The sequence below is a fragment of the Zingiber officinale genome, chromosome 2A (genome assembly GCF_018446385.1).
Source record: "Zingiber officinale cultivar Zhangliang chromosome 2A, Zo_v1.1, whole genome shotgun sequence".
Lineage (NCBI taxonomy): Eukaryota > Viridiplantae > Streptophyta > Magnoliopsida > Zingiberales > Zingiberaceae > Zingiber > Zingiber officinale.
This window is the reverse complement of record NC_055988.1, coordinates 108,656,878-108,684,400: the sequence shown is the minus strand read 5'-3', so window position 1 is coordinate 108,684,400 and position 27,523 is coordinate 108,656,878. Positions and strand designations below refer to the sequence as shown.

General features: G+C 35.8%; 1 protein-coding gene across 1 annotated transcript; it reads right to left on the bottom strand.

The window, feature by feature from the left end:
- Positions 1-22,593: 22,593 nt before the first annotated feature.
- Positions 22,594-24,401, bottom strand: LOC122039870 (NAC transcription factor 32-like). Its single transcript, XM_042599292.1, has 3 exons — positions 24,011-24,401; positions 23,636-23,925; positions 22,594-23,475 (listed from the first exon to the last, which is right to left on the bottom strand). The coding sequence occupies exons 1-3, from the start codon at positions 24,234-24,236 to the stop codon at positions 22,933-22,935; spliced, it is 1,059 nt and encodes a 352-aa protein (XP_042455226.1). The 5' UTR covers positions 24,237-24,401; the 3' UTR covers positions 22,594-22,932.
- Positions 24,402-27,523: the final 3,122 nt, after the last annotated feature.

Below are 27,523 nucleotides of genomic sequence, written 5' to 3'. Positions count from 1 at the left end.
ATGCTAAATATATTTTGTAGGTATTTTAGACTAACATATTTTGTAAGAGCTTAGAGCAAAATTAAAGTTTAGATGAACCATGCTCAAGGCGCTTTAGCTTATCAAAGGTGCCCTGAGTATGGGACTGGAGGCATTTTGGATGGCTAAAGGCACTCCAGAGGAGATAAGCTGTAAGGATAAAAGTTCAGTGCGAGAGGCACCTCCGGTTAGTGGAGGCACCTTGGGTTGAAGCACCGGAGGTGCCCTTAGACGATTGGAGGCGCCTTCAAGAGGATAAATGCCAAACTCTAGGGATCATATTAGAGTTCATGGAGCTGCTTCAGATGAACTGAGACGCCTCCAATGCAGTATAAAAGAAGGTGATTGGCTAGCTTTTTCATATCACTTTTTCACAAGCTATCAAGCTCCTTTTGTAGTGTCATACATTTGCTATTGCTCTACTACAATACTATTATGTCCAACTATTGCAATTAGAGTAACATCGACCTCAATCTACAATTGTCAAACTACTACAAGTGTTAGCAACAATTTAATTGTTTATTCATATACTTGTATAGGAAAGTGTAGGGTATTAAACTTTCCTAATTTGTGTATTCGACTTCTCTATCCGAAGATTTTTCAGAAGATATTTTAGTAGATTGCCCGATTAATATGGTCCAAGAGATCATGAGCTTTACAGTAGGAGTCGTTGAAAGCTCTGTACCAAGTAAAACTAACTTGCGTACTCTCATTATTTTTCTTGTAATTATTTTTATTATTTCCGCTGCGTACTCATGTTTTCAAAAAGGTTTTAAAATCTGAAAAAAAAGAAAAGTTTTAAAAATGACATTCAACCTCCCCCCGGCCCCACCCACCCTTTCTTTTTTTTTTTTTTTGATCCTTCATAACCAACCCAATAAAGTGGTCTAATTAAGGTATTCGCGAGTTAAGATTATTAGATGTGAATTCACATGTGTAGAACTCTTGAAACCGAATATGTTATTAATGATGAGCTGATAACAAATTCGGGCCCACCATATAAAAGGGTATGGTCCCTGTAGGGTTAGGTATTTTGATAGATCTCCTTGCATCCCATTGACGTGGAGAATACGATGTTATCACCTTAACACACTATGAAAGATCCATCTAGTGCTTTTTCATAGGATCTTACGGTTTTGTTGACTATGGAATGATGACGACATTTCCATTGCAATCAAGTTCTATTTCTCTTGTCATTATTTGCTTTATGTTGATATTGTTATATTCCTAATAAAACTAGATCTTGATGTATGAGTCTGTTTGGTATTCATATGGATTAGAATACTATGCTATAAATTCTTATTTCCTTTTAGCGGTATCATAGTTTGGTATTCTTGTTTCATCAATTTTATAGAAATAAAATTCAATTTTTATCAATTTTGCTATTTATTCTAGATTAGGATTTCCTGGCATAAAAAAACCTTAGATCATTGAAATCTGGGAAATAAAACCTAGGATTAGGCATGGTTTTTAAGTTTTTCACATTTCTCATAAAGAACAACGATAATCACTGATGTTTTCATTGAAAACCATCATGTTTGATCTGATTGTAGGATTTAGGGTATTGACATGCCATGATCTTGTTGAATGGCATAGTCAGGTCGTGTTAGGTGTAGAAACCCTATTATTGCTCCATTGTTTGGCTTTATAATTGAGTCTGCTTGGGACCACTAGCGGTAGTGGATTAGTTTTGTTCGATTAGGTCTTCTAGGATTTTTTTTGAGTCTATCTAGACATGTGTTACTATATTTAAGTATTATGTTGACCCAAAAGAAGACATCTTAGGTAGATTTAGTGCATTGAGTGTGTATAAATATATATCTATGCTAAAAATAATTATCCTAAAGAAAAATTATTTTTAAAGTAGATATATGCTTAAAAGTGGCTAGCATATAAAGAATAAGTTTGTTATCATGCGCATAATTTGAAGGCTCAAAGGAAGACATGGTGTGTGGTAGATTAAGGTTTGTAAGCCATAGTCTCATATTATAATATCTCATATAAAAAGTGGTATTATTAGTTATGCACATAGCCCAAAAGAAGACACTTTATGTGGCCAACGAAGATTTTCATGAGCTGTAAATTGAGATTACCGCTAACAAATTACAATTTAGTTCAAAGACTAAATGTGATGTAGTACTTAGTGTCTCATCTAATGCACATACATAATTCTATAAATACATATTAAATATATTATATATATTAATCTATCTATGTTCTTGGCAATAACGTGAGCTTATGTTGTTTCTCTCCTTCATTTTCAGTGTAATATGTAACTACTAACATCAATAACATGCTATTGTTAACCATTAATAATTTTAAGAAATAAATAATAAAAGGACATATAATAAGGGTAAAGAAAAACAAACTATAGAGATTGGGGCTTCAGGATATAAAGTGCAAAAGAAATTAGATCAGGGAACCTCTTGTTTCATGTACAATAGAAAAGGTCATCTAAAGAAGGATTGCCCTAAGTATGCCAACTGGTCGATTATAAAGGGCAAATGTCTCAATATTGTTAGTTTAAAAGTCAATTTAGCTATTATACTTCATGACACTTGATGAAAAGATACTAGTGCTACTATCCATATAAGTATCATTATGCAAAGTTATTTCATAAGTCGAATTTCACTTGATGGTGAAAGATACATCTGTACGGGGAATGACAAGAAGACTAAAGTAGAGTCTATAAGTATTTTTTAGGCTTTATTTAGGAACTAATATCTTTCTAAATTTAGAAAAATACATTTATTGTATCATTCTTTTATTCAAAACTTAATTTCAATTTCTTGTTTGAACAAAAAAAATTCATTTGGAAATGTAATTTTTATACTTTCTTAAATTTAGTGTTGGTTGACAATAGTTCCTTGATTGATAGGTTGTATAAATTGAATATCTTTCCTACTATTGACAATGAAATAATGCATAGCATAGGTACAAAATACAATTTGACCGACGAGAATTCATTTTTGTTATGGCATAGGTGTTTAGAACATATATCTAAATAGTATCTGGAAAGATTATTGTCACATAATATTCTCGATTCTCTTGATATATTTGATTTTAATTTTTGCATAGAGTGTATGTTAAGGGGTAAAATGACTAACAAAAGAAATAAGAGGGCAAGTCGATGGAGTTAATGCATACAAGCATTTGTGGACTATTCCCTAAGACATCTTAGAACGATCACATATATTTTATTAGCTTCATAAATGATTATTTATGATTTAGTTATTTGTACTTTATTCATAAGAAGTCACAATCTTTGTACATGTTTAAGATTTTTAAATTCAAAGTTAAAAATCAACTAGGTAAGAAAATTAAGGTTGTAAGATCTGATTGTGATAGTTAATACTATAGTCGATATGACGGATTAAGTGAACAACGTCCTAGACCTTTTGCTAATTACCTTAAGTGTAGGATCATATCTCAATTTACCATGCATGCTTAGTACCCCTAGTCAAAATGGAGTAGTTGAGTAATGTAATTGGACCCTAAAAGACATGATAAGAAGTATGATATTTTTTTTCTTTTTTATCGGAGTCTTTATGGGGTGAACCACTTAAGACTATAGTTTACCTATTTAACATAATACCTAGTAAAATAGTAATTAAAATCTCATATAAGATGTAGACAGGTGAGATGCCTAATATTAGATATTTATACATTTGAGATTGTCCAACTAAGGTTAGACCTTATATGCCTAATGAAAAGAAACTGGACTCAGGGTAATAAGGTATGCCAGCTATAATTTCAAAAATTACTCTAAAAATCTAAGGGTTATAAATTTTATGACCCATCAAATACATCCATTTTTGAAATGGGAAAAGTCAAATTTATTAAGGACAATGGGAGCACTAAGGTAAGGGATATATCTTTTAAGGAAAGTATTGTTGATCCTCCTATAGTCAATACTAGTGCATAAGTAGTGGGGTGATTTATATATCATACATAATGGATATTGCACATCTATTGAGAGTAGTGAACATACTATCTCCAATGCAATTGGAGGGATCATCCACTGAGATTGAGATATTGCCTTATATTGATGAACAAATACCTCAACTACCTCAACCATAAGTGCTTTTAAGGTGATCCACTAGGGATAGGATATCTAGGATTTGTCATGATTATGTTTATTTTCAAGAGCATGAGTTTAACATAGTATTAGAAAGTGATCCTACCTCTTTCCTAAAAGTTAAACAATGCTCATATCCCTAAAGGTGGATTAATGTCATGTAAGAAGAGTTGAAATTTATGTCAGACAATGGCGTTTGAGAACTTATCGAATTACCAGAAGGTACGAAACACATTGGTTGTAAATGGATATTTAAAACCAAATAGGATTCAAGAGACAATGCCAAAAAGTATAAAGTTTGTTTTGTTGTCAAGAGATTCACTCAGAATGAGGACACTGATTACAATGAGACTTTCTTGCCCAATCAGTGAAAGCCTCCTTTAGCGTAATTATGTCACTTATAGTTCATTGTGATTTAAATCTATAGTAAATGAATGTAAAGGCTGCATTTCTCAAGAGAGAAATTAATGAGACTATATATATGGTGCAATTGAGAACTTTTAGTTTGAGGACTCACAAAACACCTAGCATTTAGATTCAAAAAGTCCATTTATGGCCTCAAGTAAGCATTCTATTAGTGGTACCAAAAATTTAATCAAATGGTTACCTCATTTGGCTTTTAGGAAAATCCTATTGATCAATGCATGTATGTCAAGTTTAGTGGACGCAGTATGTGAATGACATATTACTGGTTAGTAATAATAAAGGTTTGTTGTATAAAATCAAGTCATTTCTTATCAGGTAACTTTAAAATGAAAAGATCTTAGTGAAACATCCTTTGTTTTATGCATACAAATAAGTCGTGATTGTTCAAGAGATATTTTTAGACTTTCACAAAATGTCTATATTAAAAAGGTGTTTATACGATTATGACATGCAAAATTGTACACCTGATAACACACTTGTGCCTAAAAGTGACAGATTCTATTTATAACAAAGTCCATGGCTTAAACTTGAAAAAAAAAAAAAACAGAAGTTCCTTTATGTATAAGCTATGGTGAGTCTCATATATGCACAAGTCTATACGCATCTAGTTACAATGCATGTAGTAGAGATATTGGGCAGATGCTTAAGTAACTCTGAAACAAAACACTGAAAAGGAGTGAAGAGAGTAATGCGGTATTTTTAAAGAACTAATGATTCATGCTCACGTATCAGTGGTCTGATCACCAAAAGGTGATTGAATATTCCGACTCGATTTTTGCTCGATGCTTGGATAACATAAGGTCTACTTCGGGCCATATTTTGATACTAGATGGAAAGACTATATCATGGAAAGCGTATAACAGACACTAATAGTCATTTCTACTATAGGGACATAATTAATAGCTTGTTATGAAGCATCCTATCACAACATTTAATTACAAAATAGTATTACATCATTACAGATCTTTAATGACATTAATAGGCCATTAAGAATCTACTTCATAATAAAGTTGCATATTTTATGTCAAGAACAATCGTAATTTATCAAAGTTTAAACACATCGACATAAAATATCTAGCGGTAAAAAAAATGAGCTCAGAGTAGACAAGTAATCGTAGAGCATATGTGGAAAGACTCTATGTTTGCAAATATATTTACTAAGGCCCTGCCACACACCTAAAGTTTTTCATCAATATGTGATGAGTATGGGGCTCCTTCATATGGATGAAGTATTCATTTAGTAGAAGTTTGTATTTATTGTTGATGCTCTATGTTGATGGTGTTAGAATGTATATTAAAAGTCTAACTTTTGTATAAATATTTATTTTGAAATAAGAATCACATTGGTCAAATGTCTATATTTATATGCTAAATGTAGTTGTTCATTTAATTTATATTGAAGATAACATGGTGTGTGGTGTCACACAGAAGATTATGTTATCAGTTCCTTATAAATTATAAATAGTTGCTCACAACCAAGATAGAATGGGACAAACCATTAGAATGGTTGTAGTGTAATTTGGTATTAGTTTATCTTGACTATAAAATTATACTAGTACACTCTGAGTGTATTGAGTAGGATCATTTGAGGTTGTTCTTTTTATACTGACTGTAAAAAAGAATAGGACCTCTGTTATTATGGAAGTGTGTACTCTTAATCATGATATAATAACAAGTATGTATACTTAATATTTATTTATTTAATTTATCAAAGGGTGAGATTTAGTTTGTTAAATCAAAAGGTCTGATAAGTTGGGAAATGATATTATTTATATGGTGTGTTGTTGATTATAGAATGAAACTGTGTCCTAATGATCTAGGTTGATGATGTCCCCTTGAGGAGCTCATAAGGATTGTCATATAAACCTTGCAAGTGGACTTAGTCCGACATGATAATAAGGTTAAGTGGTACTACTCTTGGAGCTAGATATTAATTAAGTGAGTTGTCAGTAACTTATTTAATTAATAGACATTCGATATCTTAAACATAAAGAGATTAGTGCATCATGATAAGAAGGAGTCCATATTGTAATATGAGATTGGTGTGGTAGTGCAATAATAACTCTTTAGTGGTATGAGTTATTATTGATGAACTTGAATTGGGTGTTCGGGGTGAATATAGGAAGCTCAAGCTCATCGGGAGACCAAAACAAATTCCTCCTCTCGGTTCCTGTTGTAGTCTCTTATTTATAAAGTCTTATATCTACCCAAAGACCAGCTTCTTAACCAAGCTTAAGGGTCAGCCACATCCTTGCTTGAAGCACAAGCAAGGGGCCGACCAAGCCAAGCTTGGAGCCCAAGCTAGGGCGGGCTAAGCCTTGCTTGGTGCCCAAGCAAGGGGTCGGCTATCCACTCTTAGAAAAAGGAAGTTTTATTTTTTTTGTAAAATCTTTCCTTTTATAGAGATCCATTAAAAGGATTTAAAAGGATGATTTTAATTATAAAATTTTCCTTTTTTAGATCGGTCACAAAAGGAAATAAAAGGGAGTTTTTATTTTGTTAAAAACTTTCCTTTTATGATGCTTTCTACATGGTTTTAAAAGAGAGTTTTAAATTTTAAAATCTTTCCTTTTATAGCTTTCTACAAAAGATTAAAAGAGAGATTTGAAATCTTTCCTTATTTGTAGTTATCTATAATGTTTAAAAGAAAGATTTTAATTTTAAACTTTCCTTTTTTTTGTAACCATGATATAAAAGGAGTTTTATTTTAAATCTTTTCTTTTATAGACATTCACAAAAGGATTTAAAATAGAAGATTTTAATTTTATAAAACATGCCTTTATAGCTAACCACAAAAAGGATTTTAAAAGAGAGATTTTAATTTTTTGTTTAAAATCTTTCCTTGTTTGATGCACAGGTGGTGGCCGGCCATGTAAAGGAATAAAAGGAAGTTTTAATTTTTTGTTTTAAAACTTTCCTTTTTTGGATTCACCAAGGATTATAAAAGAGAGGGAAATGGTGTCTCATTGAGAACAACCTAAGCCTTGCATCCTCTCTATTATGGCCGAAACTCCTCTCTTCTATTCCCTTGGTGGTCGACCCTCTTCCTTCTCTCTTCTCCTTTTGTTTTCTTTCTTGGAGGCCGGCGGCATCAAGCTTGGTTTTCTCTTGGTGGCTAATTGCTTGAAGGAGAAAAAGAAGAAAAGGAAGCTCTCTTGTCTAGCATCCCTTGGAGGTTAGTTGATGGCCGAAACTTAGAAGCAAAGGAAGAAGCTTGGGTGGATTTCATCTTGGTAGATCGTCGCCTACACGACATCCAAGAGGAGGAGAGGAATACAACAGAAGATCAAGAGGTCTATAAGTTACTAAAAAAGGTATAACTAGTTATTTGTTTTTGCATCACAACTAGTTCATCTTCTTTATATAGATCTTGAAAAACCAAACACAAGAGGCTATCAGTTTTAGGTTATCGTTTTGTTATCGATTTTATTTTTTGATTTCATGATTCGATATTGTGCTTCTATTGAGGTCTCTGTAGTTAAATCTAGTTTACTGTAAGAAGTTAAATATCTGATTTCTTAAAAAGGCTTTGTCTAGGAAATGGTGGATGATCCCATACCCAAAAAGGCCTAGTGCCTCGTCATGTTAACCTGGAAGTCGATCTTTGAAATAGATATTTAATTAACTTCTGTAATATGGTTTAACTTAGGAAGATCACATCGATCAAACTTGGAGTAAAAATGTTAAGTATCGTTTCCAATCCAAGTTTAACTTCTGAAGAACAATTTGGATTAATAATGTTAAGTTTCATTTGCAATCTAAATTTAACTTCAGTAGAGCACATGGGTAGCTAGGATAGTTCTATGTTTGTACAAATTTTTGTACAGGGGAACTAGAACGGTATTCCGAATAACAACCAACAGATGGATACATGTATTTTTTTATTTATCGTACGAATTTAAGTTATATGGTAGCAAAAGGTAGAATCCGTCACCCCAGAGACCCCACACGGTGTTGGTGCGGGAAGCATTCGACGATCGAACTCGTGTTTTGATAATGGCAAAGTATTCAAAGTTAAGGTGTTTTGTGATTTAACATGTCTGCTTGAGTATTTCAGGAAAGTCCTAGCTGCGGTTAGACAAAGGGAAAATCCTAGGGGGTGGTTACCCTAGGTCATAGGGGGCGGTCACCCTAGGTCATAGGGGGCGGTAACCCTATGCGGAAAGTCTTGGCATGTCGATGGCTTCAGGCAAAAGTCCTAGGGGGTGGTAACCCTAGGTGGAAAGTCCTGGTGTCGCGAACCAGGTGAAAGACTGGACTAGCCGGGAAGCGGATGTCCAGCAGAAAGTCCGGAAGCGTCGAGTGCTGAGCAAAAGTCCAGTCGATCTGGAGGATCGCACTGGCAACAGGCAAATCTCCTGAGTGGAGTAGGTGAGGACGCGCTCCCCGTAGAGGGAACAGTAGGCGTCGGGTCGACCTAGGGTTTTCGGTCGGAAATCCGAAATCAGACTCGGACAGTCCTGAGACTGTCACAATATTCTTGATCATATTTATATTGTCATTTTATGCTAACTTTGTGCTGCAGGGTATTTTTTGTGATTAGCATATCTTGCAGGGACCAAAGTGCACAATTACTCTCGGATGAACAGTGTTCGAGGCGCCTCCATGGAGTTTGAAGGCGCCTCGGGTGCAAAACCTGAGCTGGCTGCGAAGCAAGCTTGGAGGCGCCTTGAAGGAAGACAAGGCGCCTTGGACAGCTTGATGAAGGCGCCTTGGAGAGGTTGGAGGCGCCTTGAACCTGATAAGGTTCGACCAGTTCAGCACTTATCTCCGCGGCTGACTCGACTCATTCAAGGCACCTTGGTGAACAGTAGAAGGTGCCTTGAACACCCTTTATAAGGGATCTCGACCAGCAACTCAAGAGATCAAGTTCCAGGCTTTCCTTCTTCGACGTGCTGCTAACAAGATCATTCCGAAGTGCTGCGACATTCCGACAACCCGGAGCTCCGTAACTTGTGATTTCAATACTGTTGTCGGTATAATCGTAGTTCTTTCTATTGTACTTATTTACAATACTTGTACTCTATTCGAAATTATAGTTGTTACCCACAGAAAGCGATCAAGGATCATGGGCTTCGAGTAGGAGTCGCCTTAGGTTCCGAACGAAGTAATTCCTTGTGTCTCTGTGTTTCTTTATTTTATTTCTGCTTATTTCGCTGCACGTTTTCACTTCGATAGCTTTGCGATTCGAAAAACGAAATAGCTGCAAGCGCTATTCACTCCCCCTCTAGCGCGTCTCGATCCAACAATTGGTATCAGAGCGGGGTCGTTTTGAATTGGTGCAACCACCATTCAAAACATTTTTTTTATGATATTTTTTTGTTTTTCGGAGTCAATTAGAAATTAGCTTAGTAGCTAAAATTCTAATTCTTTTCAAAATCGGTGTTGCTCAAAGTTGGTCAATACCACTTGAGTTCGTTTTTTTTCTATTCTTCCAGCATTACTAATCCAAGACTCAGTCTTGGAATAGATCTTCTTGTTTTTTGTTTTTGCCAGATCTAAATGGCCCAACAAGAAGGATATAGCACTGTTCGTCCCCCACTATTCACCGGAGAAGACTTCGGGTATTGGAAGGAGCGAATGGAGACATATCTGAAGATCCAGTTCGACATCTGGATGATAATCAAGACGGGACTGTGACTACCAACTGATGCAGACGGCAAGCCTACATCCTGCGAGAACTGGGAGCCAGCCCTTATCAAAAAGGTGGAAGCCGACGCCAAAGCCACCTGCACCATCCAGTGCGGTCTTACCAAGGAGGAGCTCAATAGAGTCGGTCCGTTCTCTTCCGCAAAGGAACTGTGAGAGAAACTGATCGAACTCCACGAAGGCACTTCCGACACTAAGGTAAGTAAAAGGGATCTTTTACTTAATAAATTATATAATCTGAAAATGCAGGAAGGTGAGACGGCGAGTTCACTACACGCGTGAATTCAAGATATCCTTAACTCCCTCCACGGAATTGGGCAGAAGGTCGAGAATAGGGACATCATAAGGTATGCACTCAACTCCTTTCCTAGGAGCACATTGTGGGCATCAATGGTAGATGTCTACAAAGTCTCTAAGGATCTATCTTGTATTAAATTAGATGAACTATTTTCGGAATTCGAACTTCACGAGCAGACTAATACACAGCCATCCGAGAGAGGTGTAGCTTTGCTTGCAGGTACCAGTAGAACGCGCGAACCGAGATCTCGGCGAAAAATTGAACCGGAATCAGAAGACGAACCCGACTTAGAAGATGAAGAAGATGAACTGACCAGCGAACTAGTGAACCTCGTGAAGAAGCTCTACAAGAAGAAGAAGGGCTTTAACAAGAAAGACCTAAAGAAGGCAGTACAATCCAAGGAGGTTCAACCGAGTCCGAAAGTAAAGTTTGAAGTTACCTGCTACGGGTGCAACCAGAAGGGGCACATCAAAGCCAACTGCCCCAACTAAAAGGAAGCCAAAAAGCAAAAAAGAAAGAAGGCCCTGAAGGCAACCTGGGACGAATCTTTTTCGGAGGACGACGATGATGAACTCGATCAGACGAGCTTACTCACATTAATGGCCCGGCACTAGATCATCGAATCCGAGAGCGAGAGCGAGTCAAAGGCCGAGTCCGAGCGAAGCCACGGATCTACATCCATTTTCGAAGGGCCAGACTCCACTGTAAGTATTCCTAGACTTAACAATTTAGTAAATTATTTATTACGCAAGTTAGCTAAGTCAAACCTTAGGATTAAATCACTTCTAAAGGAAGTAGTTGTCCTTAAAGAAGTGACTAACACTAAATCCTTACCTGATCAAGTTCAGACTGGAAATTCAACTCAAGTTCAAAAACTTGAGGAAGAAAATTCTAGTTTGAAAAATCAGGTGAAGGATTTAAAAAATACCTTAGAACGGTTTTCTTTAGGCTCCAAGAATCTTGACATAATTCTTGGGACACAAAGAGTCATTTACAATAGAACTGGACTAGGATATAAAAGTAAAAAGAAATATAAATCTTATTTATCCTTAATAAACAAACAAAATAGTACATCAGTCCAAACATGGGTTCCCAAGTCCAAATTGGTCAATCAAGTTGGACTTGGTCAATACTGGGTCCCGAAGGATCAAATACACTACCTCGATAGGCCATATCGAGGCTATGATCCAGGGAGAGTTAAAAGAAAAATGATCTTAATAAAATAAAATTAAAATATAAATTCAAAAATCAAAATTCAAAATCAAATTAAAAATTCGAAATTCAAATATAAATTCAAAATTCAAAATCAAATTTTAAAAAAAAATCGAAATTAAAATATAAATTCAAAATTCAAAATCAAATTAAAAATTTGAAATTTAAATTCAAAATTCAAAATTAAATATAGATGGAGGATCTAGACTAGCTGGCACCCCCAACCGAACTACCCGACAGGGTAACTGAACCTAATCTACCCGAAATGGGTAAAACAAGAGTAGATTACCCGGCAGGGTAATTAAGGTTAGATTAAAACGGGCTAGGTTTAAGTTGACCCAAAGTACTGGTGAAGTTTTTGGATGATAGTACGTTAGGGAAGCTTGGGCATCGCATGTCTAGGAAGATATGGCTTCGACCTGGTGCATTTGGCCAAGTGGAACTGACCGAAGCTACCCTTAAATGGATCCTAACTAGTTAGACCAAGTTTTAGTATTAAACTCAATGGGTAGGACTATTTGGGAAACCTCGAAGGCATGGTTACTTTAATGAGTTCCTTGTGACTCACCATAGTCCAGAAGTTTATCCAAAGAATACTTACTTGTTGAACCCAAGGCTAAACCTGAATCTAACACAAAGTTAAACCAGACCCTTAAATTCAACAATAATTCATCTCACAACAATTATAGGGTTCCCTGATTGAAAATTTAGATCGGGTGAAATGACTAAGAAATTAAAAATTAAAATTAACTTGAACTTAATTTCAAAATATTCTTAATTTCAAAATTTTAAAACGTAATTTCTAAATTTCAAAATAATTTTTAAAACTTAATTTCAAAATTATTTTAAAAAACTTAATTTCAAAATAATTTTTAAAACTTAATTTAAAAATATTTTTTAAAACTTAATTTCAAAATAATTTTTAAAACTTAATTTGAAAATATTTTTTAAAACTTAATTTCAAAATAATTTTTAAAACTTAATTTCAAAATTATTTTAAAAAACTTAATTTCAAAATAATTTTTAAAATTTAATTTCAAAATAATTTTTAAAACTTAATTTCAAAATAATTTTTAAAACTTAATTTCAAAATTATTTTAAAACTTAATTTCAAAACTTTTCAAAATGTTAATTAAAAACAACCATAGGGTTAATTGCTTGCTAACTTAGATTGGGTAAGATAGAAAATCTAAGGAGTCTACTTCAATTAAGCTATCTTTAAATCCATTAAAAAGAAACCAATTCAACTACTTCATGTGTAGGAATTGGATCAATGGATGTTGGATAGTGGCTGCTCCAGACACATGACTGGAGATAAATTGAAGTTTATAAAACTCAAGTACAAGAATTTAGGATCGGTTGCATTCGTCAACGACGGTAAACTTAAAGTAATCGGTAAAGGTAATATTGAACTTAGTTCCGATTTCATTATTCGAAATGTCTTATTGGTTGAAAATTTCAACTTTAATTTACTAAGTATAAGTCAATTGTGTGACAGTGGATATCTAGTCAATTTTAATAAATCTGGGTGTCTAGTTAAAAACATCGAAAACCCTGAGATTAGACTTAAGGGACTTGGGAAGAATAACATCTACACAATTGACCTATCAATATCCTCAATAAAGTGTCTCTTGACACAACAAGAGGAAACTCAACTATGGCACAGAAGACTGGGTCACACTCACACTAGACTCATTTCAAAAATGAGTCAAAATGGTCTAGTTAGAGGCTTGCCCAAATTAAAATTTATTGAAAACTTAATCTGTGATGCGTGCCAAAAAGGAAAACAAACCAAGTCAACCCACAAGTCAACCAACCTAGAAAAACTAACTCCTTACTTGAGCTCCTTCACCTTGATCTATTTGATTCACATGGAGTCAAATCACTAAGCAAGAACCAATATTGTTTAGTGATAATTGATGACTACTCTAGGTACTCATGGGTAAAATTCCTAAAAACAAAAGATGAAACCTATGAAACATTTAGTAATTTTTGCAAATTAACGGAAAATGAAAAAGATACTAAAATTAAAAGAATAAGAAGTGATCACGGGGGGAAATTTGAAAATCATAGGTTCACCCAATTTTGTAAAATAAATGGATACCAACATAAATTTTCATGTCCTAGAACCCCCCAACAAAATGGTCTAGTGGAACGTAAAAATAGAACACTATAAGAAGCCGCTAGGACTATGTTAAACGAATATAATTTAAATCATCAATTTTGGGCTGAAGCAACAAATACTGTAAATTATATTCAAAACAGAATTTTAATTAACAAACCTCTCAAGAAAACACCTTATGAACTTTACTATCATAAAATTCCTAACCTAAACTATTTAAAAGTATTTGGTTGTAAAGTTCACATTTTAAATACTAAAGATTACTTAGGAAAATTCACTCCCAAGTCTAACCAAGGAATATTTTTAGGATACTCCTCAACCAGTAGGGCCTTTAGAGTATATAATCAAAATACCTTGAAAGTTGAAGAAACAACTAATGTAATTTTTGATGAAGAAAACAACCCACCTAATATAAATGAAAATATTGACATCAATATAATCCAAGAACTATAGAAGATGATGAAATCCAACCTAACCTTAATAAACCAGACGAATCAGTTTCTGACCCACAGATAAGACCAACTAGAGTAAGTACCTCTCACCCACCTGACCAAATTTTGGGTGACCCAAACCTGGGAGTCAGAACTAGATCCTCCTATAGAAACCTTAGTCAGATTGCCCTTATTTCTAAAATTGAACCTAAGACTATAGAAGAAGCCCTACCTGACCCAGACTGGATCATTGCAATGCAGGAAGAATTAGCACAATTTGAGAGAAATCAAGTCTGGGACCTTGTACCTAAACCCATAGATAAATCAATAATAAACACCAAATGGGTTTTTAGGAACAAGTTGGATGATCATGGTGATATAATAAGAAACAAAGCTAGGCTAGTAGCCAAAGGGTTTAGTCAAGTCGAAGGCTTAGACTATGATGAAACCTATGCTCCGGTAGCTAGACTCGAATCCATTAGGATGTTATTAGCCTATGCAGCAAATAAAGGGTTTAAGTTATACCAAATGGATGTTAAGTCAGCCTTTTTAAATGGATTCATCAAGGAAGAGGTATATGTAAGCCAACCCCCAGGATTTGAAGACCTAGAATACCCTAACCATGTATTTAAACTAAAAAAGGTGTTATATGGACTAAAACAAACCCCTAGGGCATGGTATGAAAGATTATCTAACTACTTAATATCCAAAGGCTTTAACCAAGGACAAATAGATCCGACCTTATTTGTAAAAACTATAGAAAAAGACATTTTTATAGCTCAAATCTATGTTGACGACATAATTTTTGGCTTAACTAACTCTAAGTTTTTAAAAGAATTTGTTAAATTAATGGAAAATGAATTTTAAATGAGTATAGTTGGGGAACTCAACTTTTTCTTAGGCTTACAAATAAAACAAACCAAAGATGGAATCTACATTTATCAAACTAAATATGCTAAGGAGTTAATTAAAAAATTCTGCATGGAAAATTCAAAAATTATAAATACTCCAATGGCAACCAACATTAACATTGACTCTGACCCTGAAGGAAAATCAGTAGATCCAAAGTACTATAGGAGTGTCATAGGTAGCTTACTTTACCTAACTGCAAGCCGACCCGACATATTGTTTGCAGTAGGTATGTGCGCAAGATACCAATCCTGTGCAAAAGAGTCACACCTAACATATGTTAAAAGAATACTGAGGTATATTAAAGAAACTCTAAATGTAGGACTTTGGTACCCAAGAACTTGCACCTTTGACCTTTATGGCTATTCTGATTCGGACTATGCCGGGTGCAAATTAGACAGAAAAAGTACAAGTGGTAGCTGCCAGATTCTAGGTCAGTGCCTAGTAAGTTGGTCAAGCAGAAAGCAACATTGTGTTGCTCTATCCACTACAGAAGTTGAATACATAGCTCTAGGAGAATAGGCATCTCAACTGTTGTGGATGATGCATACATTAAAAGACTATCAACTAGAATATAAAAATGCAAAAATCTTTATTGATAATATCAGCTCAATTAATCTGACCAAAAATCCTATTCATCATTTTAGGACTAAACACATAGAGGTAAAACACCATTTTGTAAGGGATCACGTAGCTAAGGGTGAAATTGCACTCAACCATGTTGAGTCCAAATCAAACCTAGCTAACATTTTTACAAAACCCTTACCTGAACTTGAGTTCAGTGCACTTAGAAGGCAAATAGGAATGTGTTGGGTAGAGTAGGTGTCTCGTTTTGTTCAATTATCTTGTTTTTTAAAAAAAAAAAAGTTCTAGGAAAAATAGTTTTAAAAATCCCTTTTCTTAAAAGTTTCAAAAAGTTTGACTTAATTTAGGCTTTCCACCTAGAAATCATGTTCCCCTAGACTTAAGTCAGAGCATCTCACAAACACCTAGGTATACCTTTATTGTGTTTGAAAGACATAGAATGGTGTGAGATGCATAGGGTACAGCCTGGACTCAAGAATGCTTATATTTGTGCATCAATATGAGTCTGGGCGTTAAACACGCAATATACATCAATCAAGTCAAGTTTTCCAGCTCTAGTCAAATCTAACTGGACCAAATTGACTTAACTTGACCAACCATGTGAAAGCTGTTGCCCTGTAGGTAATCAGCAAGTAGCTAAAGGTTAGACAGTTGGTAAAGAATACTCAGTTTTCTGGTTAAACATGTTTGAACTTTAGGGCTCTGATACCTCTTAAAGTCAATCTATTGAACTTAACTCATGCTTGGACTTAAGGACCAACTGACTTTGAATAAATAACCTAAACCAAATTTTTAGCTACTCTGCTCCCTCCTTGCCCTAAAATTTAATAAACAATAAGCTAAGTTTTTTTAAGCTATAGCTTTCAAAATCCAATATTTGCAAAGAGCTTAGCTTTATTTTCAAAACTTTAAAACTTAGCTCACTTTGAAATCTAACTTTGTAAATTCTTGCTTTTAACTGTCAAAAGGTTTTCCCTTCTAGTAGTTTTATAATTTCAACCAAGTTTCCAAAGAGCTAACATCATCTTTTCACTTAGCTAAAAATAAGAAATGACAATTATAAACTGTTAAGTGCTTTCAAAATCTTGTGACTATTTTTGCTTATTTTTTTATATATGGCAAAGGGGGAGAGTAGCAATTTCAAATAATTATAAAATTCAAATTTAAAATAATGAATATTAAAGGGGGAGTAACAGTTAAGGGGGAGCCTATACTAGACGCTATAAATTCATAGAGTTTACTTTAGCAAAATTTGCTAACTTGCGTTAAATGTGTTCATCTATTCATTTTTTTGATATCTGCTTACTTAACTTTGAATTTGAGTAGCCATAATCAAAAAGGGGGAGATTGTTGGTGCGGGAAGCATCCGACGATCGAACTCGTGTTTTGATAATGGCAAAGGATTCAAAGTTAAGGTATTTTATGATTTAACATGTTTGCTTGAGTATTTCAGGAAAGTCCTAGCTGCGGTTAGGCAAAGGGAAAACCCTAGGGGGTGGTAACCTTAGGTCATAGGGGGCGGTAACCCTATGCGGAAAGTCTTGGCAGGTCGATGGCTTCAGGCAAAAGTCCTAGGGGGTGGTAACCCTAGGTGGAAAGTCCTGGTGTCGCGAACCAGGTGAAAGACTGGACTAGCCGGGAAGCGGATGTCCAGCAGAAAGTCCGGAAGCGTCAAGTGCTGAGCAAAAGTCCAGTCGATCTGGAGGATCGCACTGGCAACAGGCAAATCTCCTGAGTGGAGTAGGTGAGGACGCGCTCCCCGTAGAGGGAACAGTAGGCGTCGGGTCGACCTAGGGTTTTCGGTCGGAAATCCGAAATCAGACTCGGACAGTCCTGAGACTGTCACAATATTCTTGATCATATTTATATTGTCATTTTATGCTAACTTTGTGCTGCAGGGTATTTTTTGTGATTAGCATATCTTGCAGGGACCAAAGTGCACAATTACTCTCGGATGAACAGTGTTCGAGGCGCCTCCATGGAGTTTGAAGGCGCCTCGGGTGCAAAACCTGAGCTGGCTGCGAAGCAAGCTTGGAGGCGCCTTGAAGGAAGACAAGGCGCCTTGGATAGCTTGATGAAGGCGCCTTGGAGAGGTTAAAGGCGCCTTGAACCTGATAAGGTTCGACCAGTTCAGCACTTATCTCCGCGGCTGACTCGGCTCATTCAAGGCGCCTTGGTGAACAGTAGAAGGCGCCTTGAACACCCTTATAAGTGATCTCGATCAGCAGCTCAAGAGATCAAGTTCTAGGCTTTCCTTCTTCGACGTGTTGCTAACAAGATCATTCCGAAGTGCTGCTGCGACATTCCGACGACCCGGAGCTCCGTAACTTGTGATTTCAATACTGTTGTCGATATAATCGTAGTTCTTTCTATTGTACTTATTTGCAATACTTGTACTCTATTCGAAATTATAGTTGTTGCCCACGGAAAGCGATCAAGGATCGCGGGCCTTCGAGTAGGAGTCGCCTTAGGCTCCGAACGAAGTAATTCCTTGTGTCTCTGTGTTTCTTTATTTTATTTCTGCTTATTCTGCTACACGTTTTCACTCCGATAGCTTTGCGATTCGAAAAACGAAATAGCTGCGAGCGCTATTCACCCCCCCCTCTAACGCGTCTCGATCCAACACACGGTCGGCTCCATGACCATCTATGAGAAGGCAAATTGGGAAGCTATAATTGGCCAATACGGAGGAGGGTTTTTTTTCTTCGACTTTGTCGAGATTTGAACCCTTGCCCTATGGTAGCAACTCTGCTCTGCATTAGCCAACTCAACCTTGCTCCGGGGGCATGAACTTAAGTTGTATGATGCATGTATAGATTTCATTTGACACTCTAAATACAGTCATCATGATTTACTAATATAGTTTACCATATAATGTTTGTAAATGTGATGTTAGACTTTGTTTAGAGTCATAAACTGTTATCATAATTTATTGTTGTTGTTTAGTGTATGGTGTTTGTAAATATGATATTGGATTCCTTTTGGAATCATAAGGTTACAATCATGATTTGCTACTATAGTTAAATATAAAGTGTTTGCAAATATAATTATGACCCTTTTAGGTCATCAAGACAACAAGTTGAGAATTGATATGTGTATATCACATTTCATGCAATTCTTATGTTACACATTCACATCTAATTTAAGTCATTAATAACATTGGTATTATAATTATTATTGGATCTTGTTACCAATTATATGAGAGTAACTATGATCTCTTTAATTCTATACCAATGAAATTGATGGACCAAATTATTTTATAGCTTATGGTATTTTTGAACTCAATTAAGGAATTTAGGTTGTATGTTATATGCAGAATCACATGTAACCCAAGTAAAAGATTATTAGATTTATTTCCTAATTTGTGGGCTTCCATGTTGATTTAATAACATACTCATTAATGTCTTAAGGAACCAACCTGATAAAGTGATCTAATTAAGGTATTCACGGACTTGGATTATTGAATGTGGGTCCATAAGTGTAGTAGAATCCTTGAAACAGAATTTGTTATTAATAATGGTTTGATAACAGATCCAAGCCTACCATATAAAAGAGCGTGGTCCTTGTAGGGTTAGGTATTCTGACATATCTCCTTGCATCTCATTAACATGGAGAATACAACGTTGTCACCTTAACACCCTTTAGAAGATTCATCTTGTGCTTCTTTATAGGATCTAATGTTTCGTTGACAAAGGAATGATCGACGACGATAGTTCCACAGCAATCAGGATCTATTTATCTTGTCATTGTTTGCTTTATGTTGATATTGCTATATTCCTGATAAAACTATATCTTGATGCATGAATCTATTTTGTATTCATATGGATTAGAATACTATTCTGTAGATTCTTGTTTCCTTCAACATCTCGATCAATTAGGATGCAATTGCAAAAATTTTCAATACGTGATAAGTTATGTAATTCCATTTGGTGCAAGCCTAGGCCACCTTCTTCTTTATTCCGATGACACAATAGTTTCCTATTGAATTATATGTTCCTTTAGTTATTATTATTTCTACAAATGAAATCTCTACTATTTCGCCATCTAATTGTTGATTTGTGCATCCAACATTTCATATATGTCGGGTTGGATACTAAAATCAAATGAGCAAGTGTAATCCTACCAATTAATGAGAGGGTTTTCCTCACCCAACCCAACAACCTTTTTGACACTTTCTCTAGGATGCCACGAGAAGTGGAATTTTAGTATCCTTTCGGCATTAAAATTCACACCTAGATACCTTCCTAAAGCCTTTTAAGTTGACAATTCCAAATAGTACAACTAGTTTCTTCTTAAGGTTTTTGTCAACATTCCTATAGAAGCAAATTGAAGATTTCTCAACATTCACCTTTAGCTCTAAAGCTTCCTCAAACTACTTTAGAATTCCCAATTCAATGTACAATTGTCCATTAGAGGCCTTCATAATCAAGATGAGATGCTTTATAAACATAGGTGAGTAAGCTTTGGACCCTTTCTACCTATTACCATTTGTTTCCATTCATCACTGTTTGCCTTGTCTATTATGTAGATCAAGTATGCAAGAAATTGATGGGGTCAAATTGTTTAGTGCACTCTTAGCAAGCCAAACAAACTCCATGACTTATATAGCAAAAGATTCAATGGCTCTATTTTGCTTGCCTAAAGTTGACAAATTAGGCATAACTAAACGTCTCACGGTCAACGACTAATTGACCAATCTATTGAAATTCCTATCTAATCAACTACTCAACATTTAATCAATTGGAGCCCAAACACAAACTTTCTATATATTCTCTAAATTCATTTGACTTAACACTCCGATCGAATAAGACTCACCTTCAATTAATTGAATTTGCTAAAAGATTCCAACTTTACTTTACTTACACCCTCATAAGTTTACGCATATCTCTAGCTAGATTGAACTTAACTACCAACTGCAACTAAGAATCTAATGCCTTTTTGCTTTTGATCAAAGACTTCCTACAAGCCACTAGGTAGTTTAGGCTTCTACTTAGACATGCACATCTCTGTTGATGCTATCTAAAAGTGTCAACCCAAGATTACACTTCACTTGTAACCTCTCTCACTGAGCTTCCAAGTCATCAACCTCACATCATCCCTTGATGATGTTGATGATGACTCAAATCCAAGATTACATTTCACTCGTAATCTTTCATGACTCTCATGCTTCCACATATTCAACTTGTTAATATTTTTCGTTCCCCTTGATTTCTCTTGTGCCAAATCCTCAGTACCTTTGTTGCATCAAACTCTCAATGCTGTCTTCCAATGTGATTCACTTATGAAGTCCATCTCTTGAATTGCCCTAGAGTACACCTCACTAAAAATTTCTAAGCCCTTAGAAGATCTATACCATTTTCACCAATCACCTATAAGTTCACCTTGTTGTAGACCATTAAACCAACAATCACGCATTTTTCTTGTCCTATACTTCACTTTGCTATTTTTGTTCGTCTCTCAAACATATCACACCACCCTTCGTCGATCACCTTTGAGTCCACCTCATTATAAACTTTTGATTCATAGAGCATAACCATCCAACCAACATGATTGCTTCAAGTTATCTACCACAATAACTTAACCATATTGATCCATAAGCTCTTCAAACTTCATGTCCACTCCGCAAAGTAAGTCCATATACACACTTGATACACACATCAATATCAAAACACAAACCTAACTTATACTCCTTACTAAATACATCAAAACAACCACTTTGGAGTAATATTGTTGCATCAACAATTCTCCAACACTAATATGTTGTAAAGTTAAGCTATAAGAACTTATATCATTTTAAGAATTATCGCAAAATTTATTCTTAGGGACTAGAAAAGTACATGAACTATAAGAATGGATGAGCTTAAGTTCATAATGAGCACAAATTAAAGTCCTTATGGTAGGATATTAAGAATGTATCCTTGGAGAATTCACATTAAATATTGGAGGTCAAAGAAACTTCCTAAAGTACTTATGAAATAAGTTTCAATTACATAGTAAAGATCACATGCGATATGATCTTCTACATTTGGTTCAGTTGAAATTATTGGAATTATTATAAAATTCAATGAAAAAAATAAAACTAATAAGGCTCTTATTCAATAAATAAATAAATATTTTTAGTTTGAAGTTTGAAAATTTATCTTGTAACTTTTTCATGATTATTTTTTAGTGGACCAATTTCTAGGTTGGATAAACATTATTAAATTTGATGTTTTATGTAAATACATTGATTTGATGAACCTAAATAAATTTAGGCTTGTTAAAAAAAAGAGTGAGTTTGTCAATACTTTAATTAATTAGGTAATTTTTAACCTCTTTTACTTTGGATATTGAGTGAAGACCTAAAATCTCATTACCTATTAATTATTTTTTTCTAACTTTATTACTAACACATTACTAATATCTTTATTGTGTGTTTCTTGAGGCAGACATTTAGTATAATCAAATATATATTAATAATAGAGAGAAGAAAAAAAACTATCTTATCTCTACACTTAACTATCCAATATCGATCCAAATGGTACCATCAATTAACATCATTCTCAACTTGCACAAGTGTTACTTCCATACTAGTTCCATTGGAGAGAAGTTATATCCAAATGGCTTGCATATTTTTTCTTAGAGGTATTGAAACTCTTTTCATTTGATAATTAATTTCATTCAAAATCTAGAACTAGAATTAAATCTTCTTATAAGAACAGTAATTAATATTCCAAGAACATATAAGAACATATAGGTTCAAGTTTACAAATGACAAATTAAATTATTACTTCTAAGCTATACATGTACATATAACAACATATTTATATCAATTTAACCAACACTTTGTGAAAATTAACCTTAATTATCTTTTTTGCTCCTTTAATTAATTAATCATTCCAAATTGCAAAAGACAAACATATGCATCATTCACATGCATGCATGCCTAGACCAGCACTCTCCCATTCTTTGTCCCTTTACAACTCCCCTATCTGCAAGTCCTCTAAAAATGATCATGGCATCATTGTTCAGTGCTCAGAAGGTCAATGCACAACAAGCCAATTAAACCTTATTTTTCCAAATAATACACCCAACTTAGTTAATCACTAAGTTTTGCACTAGCAAATAGCTTAATTAATTAAAACTACAGCATAATTAATTTAAGTCTTCACGTACCCAAACCATATGATTCATGTTGCTATAATAACTATGCATAGTACAACAATCACTTGAAGCCTGTGAAGTCCTTACCAGCATCTGAGACAGTAGGGTTAGGGTTACAATTCCACCACTCCCACAGCTTCTCTGAGATCATGGGCAAGGACAAGTACTGGTTGAGGGGAGGCAGCACTATTTGCTCATGAAGCGGCTGCAGCATCGTCGGCAAGCTTTCGCCGTTGTTGCGGTAGCCCATTGCCCCGTCGAGCTGATCAGCGGAAGCGGGGAGATGGAATGGTGGCTTAACGGAATGGTACTGAGCTAGTGAGCTGGTGTCTTCCTCCATGGATGCAGTCGAGCTCAGTGAGTTTGCTACCGAGGCGGCGGCTGTCATCGACTCGTATATGATGGGCAGCGATGGTAAGTCGCTGCAAATTTCTGGCGGTTTTGGTGGTGTCGAAGAATGTAGTAGGGCTGCCGCCGGCAGTGGCGGCGGCGGCTGAGGAGGAGGAGGAGGAGGGTGCTTTTTGTTGGGGTTTAGGGTTCCGGGAAGTTGGCAGTGATCTTCCACTCCAGCTCTTTTGTACACGCGGCAGAGTGAAATTTCAGTCTGCAAATTAATTAATTAGCTAGTATTTTCCAGTACTTTTAGTTAATTTGTTCATAGATGATCTGCTGATCAGTTTTTCCAATTTAATTTCCGGAGAAGAAAATCTAGCAAATTGCGCTGAGAATAGATCTTGAAATAAATAAATAAATAAATAAATTACCTTGTGAATGTGATGGAAGTGATGAGGATGATCTGCAGTGGTGTGAGGCAAGCGGTACTCGTTCATGATCCAGCTGCTCCGGACTCCCTTTGGCGCCTTCCCTCTGTAGAACACGAGAGTCTTCTTCAGCCCGATCGGGCGCTGGGGGGCCTCCCCCTTGACCATCCGGTCGGCCCCGGTGGCCTTCCAGTAGCCCGACCGGGTCACCCTGTTGGGCCGGTCGCCGTTCCGGTACTTGCGGTCCCGCGGCACGTAGAAGTACCACTCCTTCTCCCCGATCCTCGCCATCTCTGCCACAGGCACGCTTAGCTTCTCGCATAATATATACCAAAATTATAGAAGCAGATGATCGCATAGATGGAGAAATATTGAAACCGGGGAGTTCCCATGGGTCGTAGCTGTAGAGGTCGAGGAAGGCGATGAGGTCGATGTTGAAGCGCCTCCCCTCGACCTTCCTCCTGAGGTAGAACTCGATGAGCTCCTCCTCGGTCGGGTGGAACCGGAACCCTGGCATCACCAGGTCGTGCTCGTGCCCGTCGCCTTCTCCGGCCCGCATATCTACCACCGCCGAGCACAGTTCTTGATCGCGGAGAAGCTTCATTTTCCTATACGTGGGAGCTGGATCAGTGGCTGCTGGATGAAATCGAAGCCATGTGATGGGTACAAGAGTAGAAATTTGGAATTAAATGGAGGAGGAGGAGGAGGAGTTGAATTAATCTTGCTCTGTGTTGTGTGTGTGTGTGGGGTGAAGTGGAGGAGGTGATGCTGCTAGCTGCATGCTGATGATGGCACGTACATTGTGGCATTATTAGAGAGTGGTGAGCCCACATAGGGCCATAAACTCGAATAACAGAGTTATTTCATATAAGAGTCAATTCCGTCAAATTAAAGTTCATACCCTTCAACTTAAGAGTTCAAACGTGATTTACTTACTTTTTATCTTGCTGTGGGACCGATGATGAACGACACTTTATACGATCAAAATCGCTTTTTTGCTTCGTTATTAATTAGAGAGTGGTGAGCTAGGGGAGATGGAGGAGGAAGGCTGGGGGGCCTACACGTAAAAAGGTACTGGAGGCGTGTTTAATGGCAGTGGCTAGCTAGGTTAGCTAGTGGAAGATGATCAAGATGGGGACGGCGATGGAAGACGACGTGAAGCTGCAGTTAGGGCTTATCGTCAGCTTCCAGCACCATCGATCTTCTCCTCTAATGAGCACCAAAGAAATTATATATATATAAGTAAAGGATATAAAAGGCATATAAGAAGTTTGGTTTAAACTTTCTTTTATAGATAAGCAAAAAACTTTTTGCATCAATTTAGAATATAAATCATTTATGAACTACAATTATAATTAGGAGTGGTTAACATCTCAACTAAATAATTCGGAAGTTCGATTGTCAATTTAGAAGTTCATTTTTTTTAAAAAAAAAATCTTGATTTTTTTAGTTTATTCAATTCGATCTTGATTTTAAAATTTTGGATTTGATTAGATTGATTGAACTAGTATCGATTGACTATATGTTGTGAGTAGTAAGTGCACTATCTGAATCAACTAGATTATCTGACATAGTTAATCATACTATTTGAATCAACTAGTAATTATGCAGACTGATAAATCGAATAACAAAACAGTATGTTTATTAGTTGATTGGTGAATATCAGTCAACTACAAAGAAAATTTTGATTAATTTAATAACTAATTGTATTAATCTGTTTATATCGATTTAGTTTGTTCAATTTTAATGATAAAATTTAATCGGTTTAATTTATCAAAAAAGTTAATTTGTTCAATTCAATTTTTAACTAAATGATCATCCTAATTATAGTAATGAAAGATCTAACAATGTTCAATCATGCAACTTATAAAAAACAGTTTCCTCGTAATCAATTTCATATTACTATATGAAATCCTTTACCTTTAGATGGGTTTTATATTCTACACTTCCATCAAAGTGATTTTTTAATTTATATTTATATATATAGGATTTAATTTGTTTATATTTAATACTATAATCTAATACTGGAATTTTAAAGATAAAATTTTATTGATATCGTTAATATATATATATATATATATATATATATATATATATAGTGTTAAGATTATAAATTTTAGATGTTTATGGATATATTATATATATTTAGGGTTTAAAATTTTAGCAATTAGGGGTTAGATTATAATAAATTTAAGTTAATAAGGTTTTTCCTCTAGTATTCAGATTTCTCTTTTGAATTATAATGTTAAAGATTTAAAATTTTAGATGCGCACGAAATATAAGTGATCCGGCGGTAAGAACAGGGGACCCCCGTTCTGGGGAGTCAACGTCACGTGGAAGTCAAAGGGCCAGGTGGCCGACCAGAGATGGGTGGGTCGAATGCCCGGCCGGCTGACCGGTGTCTAACTGATGGCAAAAGGGGCCCCAGCAGGAAGCTGGGCCCCGACGCTCATGGTACAGGATCGTAGGGCCGAGCGGAGGGCACGCTCGGCCGAAACATGAGGTAGCATACTGCTAACAGTCTCCACAAAGCACATCACCGAGAATCTTCCAAGTAGATCACTATATGTGCCCTGCCGGACGTAAGGCAGAGGCTAGTCGGCCGGACGCCCGGAGGCGGGCCGACCGGACGCCCGACCAGAAGCAAGGGGAAAAGGACAAGGGACATCTTTTTCTGACAGCGGGCATGTTCTACGTTTAGGCCATACTCCAAATCTTACAACAGGGGGTTCCGCTGTCCCATCGAAGACATGCTTCGACTGTAGCAGCATGGGGTCAGGTAAGCTCACTGACAGGCCCTTACTGGGGTATGAGCTGAGGACACGTGTACACCTCTGTATGTGTGCACTCGCTTCTTCACTGTCCTATATAAAGGCCCTCATCCTTCGCTGGAGGTACACATTCTACGATTCTCGGAGCCACTTTCTTGGTGAGCTTTGCCTTACTTGAGCGTCGGAGAGTCGTCGCCGGGAACCCCTTCCCGGCCCGACTTCTTTGCAAGATCGCCGGAAGTTCGCACTAGCCGTCAAAGATCCACGTCAGCGACCGGAGAGCTCCACGCACCTAGCGTCCGTTGACTCAGCTTTCGGACAGGATCAATGTTGATTTCAGATTTCTCTTTTAAATTATAGTGTTAAAGATTAAAAAATTTTAGATACACACAAAATATAATTTGCATCGCGAAAAATATATATATACGCTTATTCCTGTGCTTCTTGGTATATAGGATTTACGGGTTGGATTTCTTGAACATTAATAAAGTCAGAAAAAATATTAAAAAGATCGTGTAGTTTGAGTGTTAAATTTCTCCAATATTAATAAAGTCAGAAAAAAAATATTTAAAAAATGTTAGATGCCAGTGAAGAATCCTATTCTACATTAAAGTAAATAAAATTAGAGGAAAGATTGAACAGATTAACTATTATTTTATGTGCAGGACTATTTAATTATTTCTATGTGGATTATTCATCCTTACAACTGTATCAAATAGTGTCGTCAGGGGTTCACGAGGATAACTCCTCCCTTGATGACCCACATTAACTTCTATTACTCGATGTGTGATTCTTAATTAATCATGAAGGTCTTTATTTAAGTAATATAATAGTTTTCGATTTAATTTCTTGGGCTCAGAGAGCAACTCAAATATCTTTAAAAGTTATATCTAATGACAAAGTCAACAATTTCATTTCCGAAAGCTTAACGAAGAGCTAATTCATCTCTTGAATTGGTGTATGCAACTCCGACCACCTCTACTCTGACAAATAATGCAAATAGAAATAGATTTAAGAGGACTTCCCATTAAATTTTAATAAATCATAACTTTTAATTTAAATATTATTACGAGACTCTGTTTAATTTGAATTGAAGTTTATAGACGTAGATTTGTTACTA